The sequence below is a fragment of the Plodia interpunctella genome, chromosome 1 (genome assembly GCF_027563975.2).
Source record: "Plodia interpunctella isolate USDA-ARS_2022_Savannah chromosome 1, ilPloInte3.2, whole genome shotgun sequence".
In the NCBI taxonomy this organism is placed as follows: domain Eukaryota; kingdom Metazoa; phylum Arthropoda; class Insecta; order Lepidoptera; family Pyralidae; genus Plodia; species Plodia interpunctella.
The window spans coordinates 2,765,316-2,785,677 of NC_071294.1; the positions used below are offsets into that span (position 1 = coordinate 2,765,316).

The 20,362-nt window shown below is 35.6% G+C and overlaps 1 protein-coding gene across 2 annotated transcripts in view; it reads right to left on the bottom strand.

Moving 5' to 3' along the window:
• Window positions 1-4,454: 4,454 nt before the first annotated feature.
• LOC128671291 (homeobox protein aristaless-like) overlaps window positions 4,455-20,362 on the bottom strand; it is a 63,599-nt gene continuing 47,691 nt past the window's right edge. For both annotated transcript variants that reach the window (XM_053747645.2, XM_053747652.2), the window contains exons 2-5: window positions 16,263-16,539; window positions 14,469-14,514; window positions 6,935-7,131; window positions 4,455-6,799 (exon numbers count right to left, since the gene is read on the bottom strand). In XM_053747645.2, the coding sequence (XP_053603620.1) occupies window positions 6,475-6,799; window positions 6,935-7,131; window positions 14,469-14,514; window positions 16,263-16,539 (845 nt within the window). In that variant the 3' untranslated portion in view covers window positions 4,455-6,474. The remainder of the gene's footprint in view (window positions 6,800-6,934; window positions 7,132-14,468; window positions 14,515-16,262; window positions 16,540-20,362) is intronic.

Below are 20,362 nucleotides of genomic sequence, written 5' to 3' on the forward strand. Positions count from 1 at the left end.
CAACTACATACCAAATTTCAAGTAAATCGGTCTGGTATATTTCGCGTGATGCGCATTTCAGAAAGACAAAAAAAATCTAAATATTGATTTGTAATCTGTATAACTACTTTTAAACTTTCGCGTTGTATAATTATATACTAAATAACTGGTATTAAACGCGCACATACGTTTTCTATTTCCCAGACGTTTCGGACCTTATATTGACCTTCTATATATCGTTAGATAAGTCTATTCCACTAATATACAATGTACAAATTTGACCCTTCTTCAGTACCTACGATATGTGCATATTTCCAGCTTAATTTCATCTAAAACTATCCAGTAATTTTTGGTGCAAAAGAGTAAAGAACAATTACTTATTTGTCATTAATTTATTAATTAGTAAGTTTATTGTTGTATTATGAAAGGGAAGTGTAACAGTTGGTCAAATTAAGCTCTTAAAACTATAAAATGAACTAAAAAACGGTCCCAAATTCCAAGCAGATAATTTAATCCCGCGTCATAACAGACGAAATGCGTTTCACACGAAATCTAGAAGGCATACAAAACATACAAAAACATTTGGTATCTCTCTGTTTTTGTTCGGAATCATAATTAGATTTGGCGAAGATCCACCCCATCCAATGACTGGTTGTGTGGTACAAGTTGGTTGTTGCCTGTAACTGAAACTTGCTTCATTTTTTTATGGTTGGTTCTCAGAGCGTTTCCGCTGCGGCGCGCTGTCATTACGACCCGTCCATTTTCTTGAGGAAGGAATCAATTCCAAAATCAATCATTAAGAAAGTTTACACTGTCACAGTAAAGATTAATTATTGTAATTAAAAATATTTTAACATAAGTACATTATCTGCGTAAATTTTTTTATGATAAATATTTACATATTTATTTATATTTTTGTGACTGTGGAAAATCTCTGAACAAAGTCTTCTGCCGCGTCTGCCATGGCTGTCTATCAGTTCGCAATAAACTCTGAAACGACAGCACGGATTTTTATGCGGTTTTCACCATTAGATAGTGTGATTTCTAAGGATAAGGGTGTATAATTTATTATATTTTTACCCGAGCGAAGCCGGCTGGATGTGATATAAAATCGCTTCTGCTTGTGACTCACATCGTTGATAATGAGAGGCTGTCGGGAGGCGGGCAGATGAGCTGCGCAGGATAAAAATTCGATTACAATTAAATTAGTATGGCCCTATTTATCTTGCATTAATAGATATCCCACTAATTAATGTTTTGTGTTCATTAACGAATGATACATGTGCATGAATGGGTTATTTGTTGGAGAATATTAATGCTGTACCTAATTTTTTTTTATTAACTTCATTCGCGTTTTGCAATTAATTCGAGGTTGATAAACTAAATAGTTGATAAATAAAAAGCAATAACCAGTAAATTTGTTAAAATCAATTTTGATCGTGTAAAGTTTCGTTTGCAAAAATTGATTTAGAGAAATTATAATTTTTTTGAATACACCAAGGACGTATGTATCGTGTTCTGTGGCCATAGAACATGAACCCCATTATATGTGTTTATCACTGCAGACAAATATCTGTGAAAATAAGGGGAAATATTTGCCCGTGCTGGGAAATCCTTGATGGATGGCGGATGTAAAAGTAAACTTTACTCAAAAGTATTATATATATATATATATAGGTTATATATATATATATATATAGGTACCAGGATTTTTTTGGGAATTGTAAAAAATCTTTCTTGTTCCTTCTTACATAAATAAAACAGGAAACAATATCAGAAAGTTAACATTTGATTATCGTCTAATAAAAATAAATTACAAATCAATACATCCAGATCGAGACTACCGATCGTGAGTCACGCATTTTTTAATAATCCTTTTAATCGTTACATCTGCTTATAATTGAATTTGAGATTAATTGCTGACGGAGTCCATGCGATCTGCCCACGCACTCCCACGATATTCCATATAATTGAATTTCTTATTGAATTACATTATAATTAGCTTCGATTATGTAATTAATGAGAGGCGAGTATTGTTTCTTGATGGATGGCACGACGGTCAAGCAGTTAGCTGCCATATATTTCAACTTATGACATGTAATAAGTAAAAGATTGATGACTTGCGACCGTTGAAAGCCGAAATTGGATTACTTTTCTTTAATTTTTTTTTAATAACTCATCGTTTAGTGTTTTCGTTTAGCGGCTGCTTGCATTGAAACTTAATTGACTGTCTCTGAGAGGCTTGTGATCGGCAGGTGATTAATCATGGTATTAAGTAGCAGAGAGATGTAAAGACATGCTTATTTATATGCTAAAATCTGGTGTATATTGCAATTAGTAATATTCCATATTTGTTTATTCTGGCAATCCATCATCATAATTTGCAGGTCTTTGTGAGCCACTGTTGGGTATAGAACTCATACTAATATTATTAATACGAATGAAGGCCTGTCACGCTTTCACGACCAAACCGATTTCAATAAAATTAACAATAAATAAACACATAATACTAAGTAAAATAAATATAAAATTTGCATTTATTTTTATCACTCACATACTCGCTAATGTAAAGTCATTCCGTACTTGGTAAAACTAAAATTGAAATTTGGCATAGATACGAGTAATAAAATAAATAAATATGGGAAAAAAAAATATGTGCGCGTCTATTACCCGTTGTTGAGTACATAATTATGCAAACACACAACGTAGATACGAGTAGTTCATGATCCGGGGTCAAAATTAATGATTACCATGTGCGGAATCGCAAGCAACAGCTCGTATTTTTTTAAATGTCAACTACTTACTTAGCTAATTTAGCAAATGATCTTGTTTAGCTTTCTATATGACGATTTCTTATAAAGATGTCTTAAAATTATCTCGATCTAGTATCAAAGCTTTTTATTCTGAATATTTCTTTTTGTAAATGATCCTGGCCGCTTTTCAGGTATTGTCAAGGTAATAATGTTTAGTGTCATAGTAATATGTCATTTGTCAAAAGGTTAGGATAGGTAAGTTGCTAAAACCCAGAATAATTTTCATTTAAGATATTACATAAATAAATATTGATAAGACGTAAACGCCATGTCAACAACACTCATGACTGCAATTGCAAAAACGAAAAATAAGAAAATGATGATTATGTGTATAATCTCATGTTTGACAGTTTATCTGGTACACATAACGTTACTATTGTCTATACAAACACGTCGAGTAGTGAATATATCCTCGCCTGAATTCCAGAGCATAGATCTTGGTAATGTAATGAACAAGTCAAATGGAGAATTCAAATGTGCGGATTCCAGTAAGGTGATTCCATCAGATCAGGTGAATGACGATTATTGTGACTGCGAAGACGCTTCAGATGAAACCAAAACAAGCGCTTGTCCTGATGGAGTGTTTCAGTGTGTAGCCATGGGTAATATATCGTCCAGCAAAGTCAATGACGGCATCTGTGACTGTTGCGATGGATCGGACGAATGGCTAGCGTCGCCTGATAAACAATTGTTGTCCCAAAACCATTCAAGCTATAGATACTTTATTGACGCTTGTGAAAACGTTTGTTCAACTAATACAAGTAAATTGGAATGAAGTTTATGCGTTTTATTTCTAGTATTGCTATTTTAGAAGACTTTTAATTATGTATTCAGTTTAGGTACTGTATAATGATTAGCTAAGAGCTCACATACAAAATACGCAATGTATTCTAACAGATCGACATCTATTCAGTTGCATCCCATCATCATGCGATGGGATTGAGCGTACCTTATATCTCCACACTGTCATTGAACAGTTCGGCGAGCTTTGGCGGCTTTGACATTATAGATACATTACTAGTTTTTATCTTATCTAGCGGTAAATAAAAGCTTTCATACAAACTACGCAATATTGTTCATTGACGTCGGTAGCTACCTGTAATAGCCGGCATTATGTTTGTTCATCTGCACATAGTGTTTAGGAACCTTAAGCGACGCTCCACTAGAAGCTACCTTAAGGAGGGCATAGCTTAATGAGCAACCGAAACTTCTTAACCCTTTCACGGACTCTAAACGAGATACAAAAGAAGTTATAACGTCTAGACGTAGTGTCCTGCAAAGGGTTAAGCGCTTATGCGACTCCCCTCCAAAAGGTAACTTCTCTCGTGGAACATCGCATGAATAAGTACGACGTTTCTATGACTCTTGTGCAGGTTTAGATTTAATTGCACTAGTCAACTTTGACGTTTGTCTGCGCAGGTTAAAGTTAATCTCGTCGTTGCTTTACCACTCTCAAAAATGTTCTTTTTATCATTCATCATATTATATTCGTTGTTGGTTGTTGTATTTGGTCAAATTGACGAAAGAGGTCCCGCTAACGCGGCGCTACAGTCGCTGACAACAATCTGTTAATGGTTCCGCAAGATTTCTTTCATAGCTCGTAGTAGGTTCATCGTCATTTATTAGTAGGGGTTAACAACAAAGTAAATGAAACTAGTTAAATGAATTCATGTTTTGTTTATTTTATACAATATTCATGAAAATAAAAATTTCAAGAAAGAATTTTGTATTAGCTTAGACTTTGTTTTGCAGCTCTCTAAATATTTGCTACTTTAGTTTTCGATTCTTCTTCTTCGTCGATCTCTTTTCTAACAGATGAGAGAATGCCAATAACTTCGGTGTCAGGGGTGGCTTAAATTTTTATTTCGTATTTTTTTCTCAGTGAAGGCACACAGTATAGGATACAATTACCAATATTATTAATATATATTAGCCTTAGTTTTATCAAATAACTGATAAGTATTAATAATTTAGGTAAGCAATATTAATTGAGATATGTCAATATATATTAAGGTTCTTTGGTGTTATTTAAATTGAGGTTTTACTATGTTATTACTTTTATCGAACCAAATATAAACATTTTTACAAGTTTATTTAACTGTGTCATACACTTCATCGGATAGGAACTTCAATTTTTATAGGCACAAAATAAGGATTCAGGATTTTAGTATAGTATTGTAATTCTTTAGACAAATATTTTGTACTTAAATCTTAGATACAAATACAAGTTACCGGTATATAATAAATACCGGTATAATAGCCTGATATTTAAAGAGCTGCTATATTATTTTAAATCACACAATAATATATTTTTTTGTCTAAACAGTAGTATTTTTTTCTAATATCCATATTTAATTGAATCATTACAATTATGTATAATTTTATATAGGAAAGGCACGCTGTGGGCACCGAATATTTTTTTAGAATTATCACTTCGGTAAATCATAACTTATTTATACAATTAAGTACGTACTTAGGTTACAATAAATAACAATAAGGGCTATATTGGACGGATGTAAGTACCTAAACTATATATACCTTATATAACCTCCTTTTATTTGGGAATCGGTTAAGATCATTTGAACAGAGACATGCGTATGCGATGGAAAAACGGTTTGTATCAAAATCTTTTAAAGAATGTGGTTTGTATGTTTGTTACATTATAATGTCTAGAGAGCTGAACCAAAACTCATGCGCATGTCCGGTATACATACGTATAACACAAAGTAAATATTTTGTAAGTAAATAAGAATGTCTTTTGAAAATCATATTGACTATTAAAAGGATTACCATTTTGATGGAAAATCGTGACGTCATTCACCCAAGTTTCATATAAAATGTATTTGAAAACAGTAAAATGTATCTAGTTTGATTTGATGGAAAATGCCATGTACCGTCAAATCAAACTAGATACATTTTCTATTGTATTTAAGGAAATTTTGTACAATAAATACTTTTTAGTGTTTGGCGATTAGTGACTTATTATAATACATCCTCGTCCAGGTCGTTAATTACATTATATGAAAAAGTTTATCGCTCGACGTAAAAAGTCCAGAGCTCAGAATTATTGCATTTATTTGCATGATTATTATTTATTTCCATGAGTCGGATTCCTTCCACCTTTACTGCTGAAGACGTTACAATAAGTTAATTAAATAAGTACATTATCTCTATAGGATTCATCAATATTTACAATCGCTTCATACGAGTAGTTTCCAGCGTTTTATTGTTTATTTGATAGATAATTGAATTTCTAAGAAATACGATAAGTGAATTTTATTTAACATAAATACTTTAGCTTTTTGTTACATTAAATGCTATTAAAAGTTAATTGACACGTAAAGTAAATAAATATCAAGAGTCGCGTTTTTGTTTATTATGTGCACCTATATTATTATTATGTACTTCCTATAGTACATACACATTTTTGCAGTCTCTGTTCAATCTATTGGAAGTTTATTAAAATCTCGAATATCCTAACTATCTTACAAAGTTCCATACCGTAATACCATTTAGGGCCACGACCTAGAGCGGTGAGAACCGCATTTTGTGATATATTGCCTATTATGTACTTTCACGAGTACATTATATTGTACGGGCATTGTAAGCGTTGCCAACGCACGTAGTCGCAGCCGAGCGGTTACGATCAATTCTACTAAGTCCAAGCACTGGTTTACGAAGCTCAACTAATCAAATCTGTTTGATGCCGCTGCCTTAAGATCTCCAGTCTCAACTCGTGTTCCCTCGCTGCCATCCTTAAAGCTGCTATACTGGAGCTTCTTCTTTCTACTTCTGGCGCGGCATTTTGGGCTGGGGGGGATTCACTGCCGGGCGATATCGGGGGTGAGACAGGGGGAGGGTCGGGGGACTGTCGAGGAGGAGCGGCGAGGCCTGCTAGGATTGAATGGAAGGGGGGGGACGTGGTGTAAAGAGGCGTGCTGAAGAGAGGTGGCCTAGGTAGTGGCGCTCCGAGGTACTGTGTGCCAAGGACTGGCGCTCCGGCGTATCTGTGGGAATGAGAGAAAATTATTAGTTAGTTACAGACTCTTTTTCAATAAAGACATGTATGGATGACTGCTGCCAATTTGGAACGCTTTCATTTCCGATATAAATTTTAAATTTAATTTCTGATTTCTTCTCACCTGAAGGAGGCCAAAGCGTTGGTGTCGAAGGGTTTCCTAAAGCCAAACCCTAGTTGTGTGAAAGGGTTGGGCATGGAGGCTACGACGGACGGCGGGGGTGCTCCGCCCCCGGCCGCCAGGTAAGGGTTGTAGGGGTGAGCTTGAGGGCCCACCTTCTCCTGCTTCCTCCACTTCGCGCGTCGGTTTTGGAACCACACCTGGAAAGAAGGATAATTGTGAGATGTTGTGAATTTCGTATTATTTCCTTACATATATACGTCTGTATGCTTTGCGGGGTAGACAGTGTCAAGAGACGCCGGCTACGTTTAGCAAGGTAGCGAGCTATTGGTGGAATTGAGATCCTGAAATTGAGATAGATGCTAGCCCATCCTTTGGGAGTCACTTATAAGTCGCTTCTAAGATAATAAAAATCCCATGGAGATGATGAGTAATCCCTAGTTTACACCAAAGAGTCGGAACCTCTCAATCTAACTCTATTAAACATATTATACTTTTTAGACACTTTCTTTTGAAAGTAGATATTTTAGTGAAAGAAAACATTTTTCAAGGGGAAGAATGGCTACACAAAATAAAACGCGCTCTGGTCACATGACTTTCTTTGTCTGACCAATCGGATAACATGAACTTTTTCCTGTTGGTTCGATTAGGATTAAAACAAAGTCCCCAGCCGCGTCTGTCCCTCTGTGCGCGATAAACTCAAAAACTACGGCACGGATTTTCATGCGGTTTTCAACATTAGATAGTGTGATTCCTGAGGTAGATTTAGGTGTATAATTTAATATATTCGATATATATCGAGCGAATTTAGGTGTATAATTTATTATATTCGAAATCTATCGAGCGAAGCCGGACCGGGACGCCTCGTTTATTATAAAAATACGTCTTATTCTTCAACGATATATTCAGTTGAAAAAAAAATACAGCCGGCTTATCAATCCCCTTTTATTATAATAAAGTAAAAAAAATAAAATAAAAAAAAACATGAAGTAATCAGTAACCACTAAATTACCTCATTGCTAACCTTTAACGTTTTTATTTATTTTTATTCAGTTGCATTTTTGTAATTTGCATTTACAATTTGTAATTATCTCTACTTAGTGCTAATAAATGACGTCATTATTGCAAGTGAACTGTAAGTCAATGGATAATAATAAAGTCATGTAATTATCATAATTCGTAATATTACGTTTTTAAATATAATCGATATAAATACGTATATGGCTTTGAAGAATGCCGAGTAAAGAACTAATTTATCTTTAAAATAATTTGAATTCACTTCATTAATCTAAAAAAGTCTTATGATCAATTTCCAGAGCGCTGACAAGAATTATGAAAATCATAGATGTTGCAATTTGTTTTCTAATGAACTACACCAATAAAGTGTATTACATGAACATGAACATGAACATATGCACCACACCCAGCCAGCTCGGAGGCTGAAACGGACGAGCCGAATACAGGCCGTAGGCCGTACCTATGCGACGTTGCTTCCATCCATCAAAGTCACGTTTGCTGGAATATACGTCCTTCATCTACATGTTTCACCTTGCCAACAAAACAGCGTCGAGCTCGCTTACTTGTGCTATCAATACGAGGTATCAGAGGACGTTCCTTAGCTGGCCTCCCAGCGACCGCTACCTTGCCGGGTGGAAGCGGTGGCGTCGCACACCAGGGAGCACGGTTTTATAAGGAGTGACACGCTCTGGGATGGGAGAGGACGGTCGACTAGCCTTAACCGGTCGACCACAATCAACCGACTATGCAGCCTGTAGCCAATATTGGAATTTAGGAGGACGGGTTATTCGATGGAGGAGAGCGTTGGTGCGTTTCGTTTTCCTCGCTGACTTCGATGTGTGTGTTGGTGACGGTTTCGTCGTCTTCTATTTCGCTGTCCGTTTCGTCCATTTTGTATATTTCTCTAGCCGCTGAAATGAGTTTTTTCTTGTCTGTTGCGAGCACCAATAAAGTGTATTATATAAAATAATGGCTATATAATAAATAATAGCTAAATTATAGGTACACTTAAACCTTCCTCACTATCACTTGGTAACCGTACAAAAATCTGTCCGGTAGTTTTTGAGTTTATCGCTTTCATACAGACAGACGTGACAGGGGAACTTCTCTTATAATATGTATAAGCATTACCACATAACGTATTACATAACGTACGATGATTCAGTACATATAACGTAAAAGAAAATGATGTTAGATCCTTTAGTTGAAATTACAGTTTGTTTCGATCCTGTAATAAGTAGAAAAGCGGTCGCTGTGCTCCCAAGAATCTTAGTTGAAATTGTAATAGTGAAATTCGAGATATTGCTAATACAATACAGCTAGATATTTTGTTTTCTATTAAATACAATAGGATAGAAACTATATATGTAAGGACGAAATGAAATTGATATTGGACTATATTACTAACATTAGTGCATTATATCTAGATGGAATATGATTATCTATAGGTATAGGGTGATTTCTGAAAAAGTTTTATTATAATTTTACCCGTGTTTTTACCCGAGCGAAGCCGGGACGGGCTGCTAGTGATAATATATAGTAATGGAGGATTTTTCCCTGCTTCAAAAATCTGTGTTTTCCATATTTTGTGTCCGCGGAAAAAAACGAAATTCGTAAGAATGCAGCTCAAACGCTGATTTATATTACCAATATCGCATGTAATATTTATGATATCCAGCGATATGACCGAAAAACAGCATTACACTAGTGCATCATTATGCTAACTGGTATTTTATGGCAATTTAAATTAATTCACTTATGATAAATGCGGACGCGTAAAAAACTAAATGGATTCTGAAAATGTTTTAGTGGGTGCTGCGCGCGCGCATAATGAGCTGTTAAATAATTTTAAAACTTATTATGTATATCATAGAGTTGATAGTTGTATGTTGTGATTAAGGTTGATTATGGTTATAAAATATGACTTCATATGGGTACGAATTTAAAATGTTGTAATTGAAGGTGGACAAGGCGGAGGAATGCGAGGTATGGTGCGCGCAAAAAGCTCAGAAGCTCAGGTGCTGGGTTTAATAGCTGGCTGGACAGAGAACGTTAAGGTAATGGCCGGTTGCTTCTTCACAGGGTGCCCAAGATCGCGCTCATAGCAAATAGCTTTCAAATTATTAAATACATAGTTATTTTTGAAAAATTTCGACAGGAAAAGTGAGCGGTCGCTCGGTCGTTAGGTTACCCTGCACATCGATAACGCGTTATTGGCGGGGTATTTGTATTGAAAAGGTTGATGTATCATTATGTTGTCGACTGTACCAAACAGTAACACAATTTCTTCGAGTGAATATGTACTAATATTACAAATGCGAAATTCTGTCTTTCACGCTTTCACGGCTAAACCGCAAAGCCGATTTTGATGAAACTCTGATTAGATATAGTTAACAATCCGAGGTCGCACATGCAGACAGAGCTGCAGATAACAGCTAGTATAAAATATTTCGTAATAAAAACTGAATTGCAAATATCAAAACAACTAAGTAGGTATGAAATGAGCGTAATCTTACGGCCCATTTGATCGAATACTTCACTTGAGATACAAGAACTCAGCTAATGGCATCATTTAATAATCACTGGCTTCAAACATATCTACTAGTCCAATGATTACTAGCTTTTGGTCGTAGTTTCACTAGAATTCCTATCTATACTTAGCTCGGGGATAGTAGTTTGTATCTCCGGCCGCGGTAGCCTGTGTTTCACTTCGGACCATTGACTATATCTATTCCAAATTACATTAAAATCGGCCCAGCGGTTTTGGCGTATTTTCGCATTTGTAATATTAACTATGGAAGTAAGGATATACAGCATATGCCGTCAACCGCAACTCAAGTTATATAAAATAGAACGCTATGAAACGGTAATAGCGTTGAATTTGCATTACAGGATATAAGGCAAAAGCATTTCCTAACTCCACCAGTCTTTGGTTTGTTGAGAACAAATCCTTTAAAGTCATCCGATTTGACCATCTTGTCGTGACATCAGCCTGTCTATTTTCAGGCCTTGTTTTTCCTTTCATTCTTAAAATGTAATCATAATACTTCTTTCTTCCTAATACTATTCCCCATGCGCTATGTGGAAAATTTTAAATACACGGTGATTTAAAATGGCGATGTTCATATTACCTCATTGAAAACATGTGGAGGTATACCTCCAGAAGAAGTTAATGACTGCCTATTTAGTAGACTAAATAACTTGTTGTCTACTACTTTCTTTCATCTCTAGATATGGATTTACGACATGTATTTTCCCAGTTTATTCACAAAAAGACTCGCAACTTTGGAATAATTAGGTATTGTTAGTTGTGAATAACCACGAATGATATTTACCGTGCGAAATATAATCTTAGATAATCGTCTTTTCTGGTTAATTTGATGTAATTATCAATAAGATACATTGCTTATTGTTTTTACATCATTCCTTTTGAAATAAATAGCATAAACCATGCATGTCCGACAAAACTTCAAATCATTATCATATTAATTAATATTAATATGATAAAGATTTGATTATATATTATTTTATTTTCAATCATATTACAATTCAAACAAGGATTATTATCTTCGATACCTTTATCTATCCGTACTAATTATTATTATTATATTATATTTTATATTATATTATATCTATAGGTATTATTATAATTTTATAGCGTTAATGCGAAAGTCTGTATATGTCTGTGTCTTTTCCGGCGCTTTCACGGCTAAACCGCGTGACCGATTTTGATGAAATATGGTATGCATGTAGTTAAAGACCCCCATTCAAACAAAGGCATAACATTTTTTTCAAAAATGTTTGTATGATAATCATGGCAAAGCCTCTAATACTTATATAAATATAGGAAGTGCACAATTTGAGTACTATCTCCTATTCGTTTAACAACCTGTATTTTTAGTAAATATTTTCTTAGATCATTATAGAAAGTATTCTATAAACTACTTTTGAAAGATTTACGTCTTGTTCTCTTATTAAAATGGATGGAGCATAGACACAACAGATAAAAAGTGGTAGAAGACAACATCCACCTATGGGACCTGATGTACCGAATTAATTAAAAAACAACGACATTTTACGTGAACACCGACCTCAATGCAGTCGTTTTAATTTGTATTCGAACAGTCGTACGAGTACAAATCGATTGAGCTAAATAAACCCCTGCGATTCCAATGATATGGCGCAGCAACTCTTATTAAGATTGTCAAGGATGTACTCCTTGTTAGCAGTGGAGCTGGCATATAATAAACTAGCGAGCTGTCCCGCAAAACCATAAAAAATGCTTATGTTACTCCAGAACGTTTCGTCTATCTCTGTACCAATCTTTATAAATATTTTTATCGGTACTTTTTGAGTTTATTAAATACAAATAACAACAATAACATAAGGACTTCTCTTTATAATAGTATGGATTGTACGGATAGAAATGGTTTCAGGTTGTGACACACAACACGTGCCACCTACGTCTTGTGTAAACCGCCAAGTTACATAGAAAAAAAAAAACCTGGCAACACAGTCTGCCCGGGCGTGGCAGAAGGGGCATACCCAAAAAGCCAAAACGATAAGGCTTGCTGTTGCAAAGGATAATATGCGTGCCAATTGTCTCGACTAATAAGAACGCTAAAACCATGCGAAGTTGAGAAGAAAAATTAGGAAAATGGACGCTGGGCTCCGACGCAGAAAGGAACCGGTAAACGCTTAGATCGTCATATCGAGTGTGTTATTACTAACACTGATGTCAGATTTTATTCGTCTTAAGGCATCTGACATGACTTTTACGACTACCTACCCCGCCATAGATTGGCATGTAGTCGGATACACACTAGTGAACTAAACTGTACACCAATGCTATAATTTAATATGATAAGGTCACTTAATAATATAATTGATCAATTCCAATTAAGTTCAAGTGATCCGGAAAATGACAACAATAGCTGTCACAAACAATATCTCGAGTAAGTGACACAAAAACTCAACTATAGCCTACACTTCAATTGATGTAGGAGCTGACAGTATAAATTATGAGAAATCTTCATTGTTTCATGGGCTTTCATAGAATATGTATTGCTTATAATATGAAACGCCATGGAATCTATTACAAGAACAATGATAATAAAATCTGATAGCATTGTAATCTAGTTAAGCGGGTTTTTATTTTTTACAATATTTTATTTAGTTTCACCTGTCCCGATGTTTGCTTGTCTGGCTGTAATAAAATCTTGCTTAGTTGTCCTAGATGTCTCCTACTTTCATTTGTCCCGCAGAGTTGAAATTTCTTACGTCGCTTTAGCATGACCTGGTGCACCCAGGATCGGCTCCCAATGAGGTAACTACTAAGCGGTTTACGGCACGGACATGGGTTTTTTGTCAGGCGTTAAATGGCATAGATCTATATGACGACAATAAAAACTTGCGGCAAAAATGTCATTTTATGAGTTTATAGTTCTTAATAACATTGAATTTTTCGCACATGGAGAAGATAGAGAGAGATGGAAATAACTCCACCGAGAAGAATATTAATCTTAAATATTTATAATGTATAAAATACGTATAAGTACCAAAAGTTTCACCACATTTAGTAGTGTTTGTATTAAATGCGAATTTTGTTCGATTAAGGGTGTCATTGATAGGCTATCTGCCTATCTATATCCGATTTAACAGATAAAGATAGATAGCAAAGATTCTTATACCGATCATCATATTTAGTTCAAAAAGTTTGAATTATCAGATATTCTTCAGGACATTATCTAAACATTGACAAAAATGGCTGATATAAATTCATGCATGGTGCAATACACAATGGAAACTATTGACCAATTATTTGTTTAAAATCTTATTAATAATATGGAGATTATTTCTATGTATTCTTATTGAGCCGTAATAGATAAAATTTGCCAAGATGTATTGATTTTAAGAAAGGAAGAATATAGCAATACAATACTAACACTAATTAACATGCAGACAACTTATGTACCAAGATCTACCTCTGGTAAAGGATGTAGAACATTATTGGTACTTTAATATAATTTTTGGTTATATTTCCAGCCCTGTCCTAGAAGCCGATTCCAGGAAACGACTATAAAACCAATAGCATGAAGAAGGAAGGACTCAAGTAAGAAAGAACTGGAAAGAAGGTTTAAAACACTAATTTCTCAAAATGACCAAGTATAAAATTTACTATAAAAAATTATTAAATTTCCGCTTTTAAGTCACATTGCCACCTCCAACAGCTCCTCGCTCGATGTAAAAGCAGTTTATTATAGTAATCGCAAGTACGGTTCGGCGCAGCTGATTAGAGGTTGTCCCGACATGTCCTCGGAGCGCGGGCATTAGCTAGCTGCGCCGTGGGCCGTGGGTGTCATTCCATGCGCGCACTGCAATTTGCAGCTCTCTGGGTTAGTTTGTTGTCGTATTAATGACATTAAGTAAATGCGTATTTCTAATTGAAAGAATATTATATGAGGATATAATAAATTCTACAGTACATACGAATAAGGCGTGATAGTTGTATGTTATTTACCTGTATTCTTGCCTCCGTTAACCCAATTTTCATTGCAAGTTCTTCTCTGTAACAATAAAAAAGAAACCATTAAAATATATTAAATGAAAGCACCTCACAAAAACACATATCGTGGTTAGGTAGATTTTCACTGCCTTGTGGCAACGTGTCATTCACATCCAGAACCGCAGACAAATATCAATGATCACATGTACGAATATTTGCAAGCACTGAGAATCGAACCCAGGACCTCCAGATAGCGAACGAGCGTGGTCACCACTACACCATAGAGGTCGACAAAGAATTAGGGTGAGTTGCACCAGTCAACATTGACGATCATTTTAACCCGCCCGTAAGTTCTATGCTAATGGCTTTGCGTTTTTCTGCGCAGGTTAGAGTTATCGTCGAAGTTGACTGGTGCAATCCACTCTCTTCTTGACTGACCTCTGTCAACTTAAATACTAATTTGCCTATAGACTTTTCCTGCCTACTCATGTTACAATGTATGATTCATAATAAACTAAAAATGTCCTGGTAACCCTTTTGTCTGATACGACACTATCGCAGGCTATCTTGAGCCGGAAAGCGCTATCTCTATAATATTGTTTACATTAATTTAATTAACCCTTATCAGAATATAAATAACTTTATATCCACAAACGCAATATCTGAACAATTTATTTATGGACAAATGGAAGATATTAATTAGATATCCACTTATCTATTTATTAGGGATTAAGCAACTGATTAAAATATCTTCAAGATTTTCTTGTAATTCTAGAAGGAAAAAATAGGAGTAAGGAAAATTGTTATCGTTTTATTTGTTTAAAGAAAATAATTTTCAATAGGCGAAAAAAGTCTTGTTATACTTGTCTTATGAATAAAAACTGAATAAAAATTTTGAGGAACCCCCAAATTGCTGGCATCATCTTATCTCATCATTTCCTAACATTTTTAAGAACACTATCGATTCAGTTCTATTTCATAACTAGGTACGTACTAACTACGAAGTGAAATTAAATCAATCAAATCGGTTCAGCCGTTCCATGTCAACAAAAATACAAATCTTTCTCTTTATAATATTAGTATGGAAGTATGGATAATTGTTCAATTGTACGTACAGTCGACGGCACATCAACCCATACAATGTTATTACACAATCGCCACTATTACATAGTGGCCTAGATATAGATAGGTTAATTGGACTGACTCTCTTACTCATCTTCACATTTTCCTGGTAAAACGGCGTCAGCGTATAAAATAAACCTATAGGTAAGGCGTACCCGCACTATGGAATTAGTAGGTACTCCGTTGTACGAAATTAAATCCATGAGCCGCATACAGTCGATAGTGACAGTGACGTTCAGTGATGTCAGTGCTGCGTCGAACGTCATTGTCACTGACGAGTACAGATAGCGTCGTAAAAAAGGTATGGCACAATCATGGAATTAGTAGTTACTCCGTACAACGTACTTACTAAATCCATGGGTACAATATCATTTTTTAACTTACACTGATACATTACTGATCGGCACGTGTCTGCACTGTGCCGGCACTGTTGTGTGCGGATAAGTCTTAAAGGTTTATTTTTTAGGCCCTAAAATGTTGAAGATTCGGCAGTGATTTTACTACCAGCCGCCAGAATGACGTCAACCATCCTTGGGAATGCTACTGTCGATTATCTATAGTCGCCTAAGACATAAACGAAAGGATACGGAATGGTATTCTAGAGAACCACACAATGAAACTAAATTGACTGACATGCAAGTTACAGGACCGAAAATATAAGAATATTAAAAAGTCATAAAGACTTACCTCGTAAAAACATCAGGATAATGTGTCCTGGAGAATGCTTTCTCCAGCTCCTCAAGCTGGAAGCTTGTGAAGGTAGTCCTGTAACGCCTCTGCTTTCTCTTGGGCGCGAAGTCGTCGGCGTCGTCGCTATCAGCTGAGCCGGGAGGGGGGCGTTCGCCCGGAGAATGGTCGGACCTGGACGTGGATAATTCTGGAGTCGTGCGCGGGGAGTCGTCTTTAGGGGGCTCGGACACCCCCATCGCGTTATATTTGTAGGCTTGCTCGTGGGGGTAGTAATCTGTAAAGAGGAATTTAGAAGTTAGGCTTAAAAGAATTATGACGAATGTTAAGATATTAAAATGCTAACAGAAAAAATTGACAATTTAGAAAATTGACGAAACATAAAAATGCCAGTATGTGTAGTGCGACTTTGCCATTTATGTCTCACCATCGAATCGGTTCGCAGGTCACAGTCACAGTGCGCTATTGTGACGCGCCGACAACCACACTGCAATGTGATTGGTTCGCTGCGTCTCACTTCGAATCGATTTGATACTAAGAAGTGAAATGTCAAACCGCACTTTGCACTCAGCATTTATTTTGTCTATTTAGAATTTTGATTATTAGATAACATTTACATTCAAAAACTATTAGCTGTTTCGTGTGTCCGCTCCTAACTTCTAAGCAACGTATCGAGATGACACCAATACCAGATTTTAAGTTAGTCCACTCGCTATATACCTGTGAAAACTGCATTCAATTCCGTAGATTTTCGTAACATATAGACAGGTAGGCAGACAGACGGAAAATTAAAAAAAAAAATGTTTTGGCTTCTATTAGTCCCATAAAGATCTCCATCATTATTTTTCTTAAATATCTCTTATGGATATAGTCCACTTACAGTTTTATTTTATGTAGATATTAGATGTACCTTTATCGATTTGATAATCGAAATCAACAGTTTTATTCCTTCATATTTATCGTGTCATATATATATATACATAGACTAACCCACTATAACCGTTCAAATCCATTAACAAGCGGCCATGAAGATTAATCTGTATCATATAATTTCACTGGAAAAAAACAATTTCCGGGAGAAAAAATTACACAAATAACTAGTTGCGAGTCGAGGTGCGTTCCCCGCCGAGTTTCCAACGAACCAATTAAAACATAACACCATAATCAGAGCATAATTACACTAATGACATTAATCTATCAAATTACAATTGATTACTGAGGTCAGGATTACTATAGTAATCGTTGTGAATCACGACACCACCGCGCTGAACTTTGCTCTCAAATTAACTGAAATGTTCAGATCTAAATTGAATTAACTCTATATAGCTATACTTCACTACAATACAACTCACGTTACGATCCCTTAGAAGAGAACCACTTTAAGATCAAGGGATAATAAGCCAAGACATCTGATAGACGGGCGGTCGAAAAATCACAGTAGAATCTTTAAAATTTGAAGTTTTTTTATGTAGACACTGACCAAAATCTTTGTTCAGCAATAAATAAAACTATGATATATTGACTTCTTTGCATTTTACAATAAAAATAACAAATTTATTAGGTGCAAGGGAAACATTTCTAGATAATATATTAATATAATAAGCTGGGATACATAGGTTTCATCCAAACCATTCTGAGGGAGCCATATATTATGGATGCCTCCATGTGCTTGTTTGTATGGCTTATTGGAGTCCTTCCAATGAGTCACGCGACCACCAGAAGGCACAATCACTAGTAATGTAACGTTAAACTTTTGATTCGATGGGACTGACATGTCTTAAAGACAAAAGCCCAAAAAAAAAGATTAAAGAAAAAAATTAATATCAAAAGCAATCGACGGGAATATTTGTATCTTAATGTCATTGTGAAAAATATTTGAATAAAGAATACGACAATTTACGTTGTTGTTTCTCGGTGGCCAGTTAAACAAATCTTGGGCAGACACTACCCAATGCTATTAAAAAAAATATATAAGAGCAGATAAACAAGCTTTAGCTTAGCAGTGTAATATGAAGTGGCTATGATCTAAATAGCTGCAAATCTGAAATTTTATTTCATCAGAGTTACATAGAAAAAGATAAAACTACAAAAAACAATTAATGACGATAATTAAATAAACCCGCTTATCATTCCTGAAGTCATGGCAAGTTACTGATTAACCAGAACAAATCGATTCAGACTATTATCTATAATTATCATGACATAATACCCACCTATAAAGTATAGTCAGCCGCAAATAAAGGCTAGGTACGCTAAGTTCTAGGTCGATCTTGACGAAATGACACTTTCGCAAAATTTCATAGTGCAAAATTAGACCACTTTCGCATTATAGTCTCTCTCATCTCTGCGCACTGCACTGCGACTGTGAAGCCGCCAATCCCGGGGTCAGCGTAAAAAAGTTTCGGTTGTGATTTTACAACCGGCCGCCTGTCCTACGTCGACCCTCCTTGGGAATGCTATTGTTGCCGATCAGCTGCCTGCCATAGTAAAACGTCATATATTTTAAGTAATGATAGCTCAGTGATTAAGAGCATTGTCCCGAATAGACAGGAGTAAGGGTACAATTTCCGTTCTTTAAAAAAAAATCATCTCATTATTATTTTCAAAATTAGTACAAGCGAGTGACGAAAATTATGAAATATATAGATAAAGATTTTATTTTTAAGCCATATTCCGCGTAAATATAGAAGAAGACTACTGCATATCTTCCGTCAATATCGTACCAGAAGACTGAGGGATAAGAAGCCTTAAGAACTATGAGCCGCAACATCAGTACTCCCAAAGAGGGTTGGCGACAAGCTCAAAATGTTGCAAGTTTATTTTTCAACGGACCCACGCTCAAATGAGCGAGAGAAACATCGATAAAGGTCCACAATATTTATAAATATATATAGTTGAGTGTACCGCTTAGTACTCAGCGCAGATCTTCGTCAAACCATTCCTGGGATATTAACCGATCATTCTAGCGTTTTGTTCTCGGAATCGATTGGAGCAATACGAAAATAGTAGCTCCATCTGAAAGATTCATGACATTACATCAAGAGATGTTGAGTTTTTTTTTTGCACATTGATGAAGCCGTTTCTGAGCAACATTCAAATGCATCTTTAAATTAAAGAGAACTACAGATGGCGCGGTTAAGGTTTAAAATTCTAAAAAAAAAAAAACTGTAATTAATGTTTTTCTTACGAAATATTCAAGAAAAATATATTTTGAAAAATCAATGCCTTTCCTTCCTTTTTCTCATTCATGAGTTCTCTGCGGTCTGCGTGTAAAAATCGTTAAAGATGATTTAGCTGCAATTTTACGACCGGCCGCCTGCCTGGCGACCTCTTTGGGATGGTTCGTGGAGTTAGCCAAATGTAGTAGTGTACAACGCAGTAAATTAGATAATGTCTTGGAATAGAAACATATTTATATTTACAGTGGCCAATCGATAGATATTGAAAGTTTCTAATTAAAGGTTTTTGACATAAAAACTCGCAGTACGAAGTTACGAACACGCTTAGGAAATCCAGCCATGCTATCTTGTGTACATTGTGTATATTGTACCTGACTGCAAAACTATAATTAGTTTATGCAGTAAAAACAAATGACAAGAATGCTAGACTCAACTGCCATTTAAACCGCAAGGTTGGGGATAATGACTTATTTAAGTAATCGATAAGAAGTTAAGTGATTTTCTTTTGCTTAACCAATTATGGAGATTTAGAATTATTGACGTCGATCCCACACATACAGGTATCAGATTTTACACAAGTCGCCTAAAGGCATCTGACATGACTTTTACGACTACCTACTGCCATTTAGTGGCAAGTAGTCGCATTCACATTAGTGAACTAAACAGTCCACCAATATGCAGGTTTCCCCACGATGTTTACCTTCACCGGAAGCAAATGGTGGTCGTGTTATACGAGTAGTATTCGAACCTGGGACCTTTCGATCACAGGCGGTCGGTATTAACCACTGGGCCAGTGCGCTTCTGTGCGCGTAATATCGATGAATTTGCAATGTTTTGGGTTGTTTCTTCTTTGTGTCGCCTTGACTAATTGAACTATTATATGCTATAGAAGTTATGATAACAGTTGACTACGAATTTGTT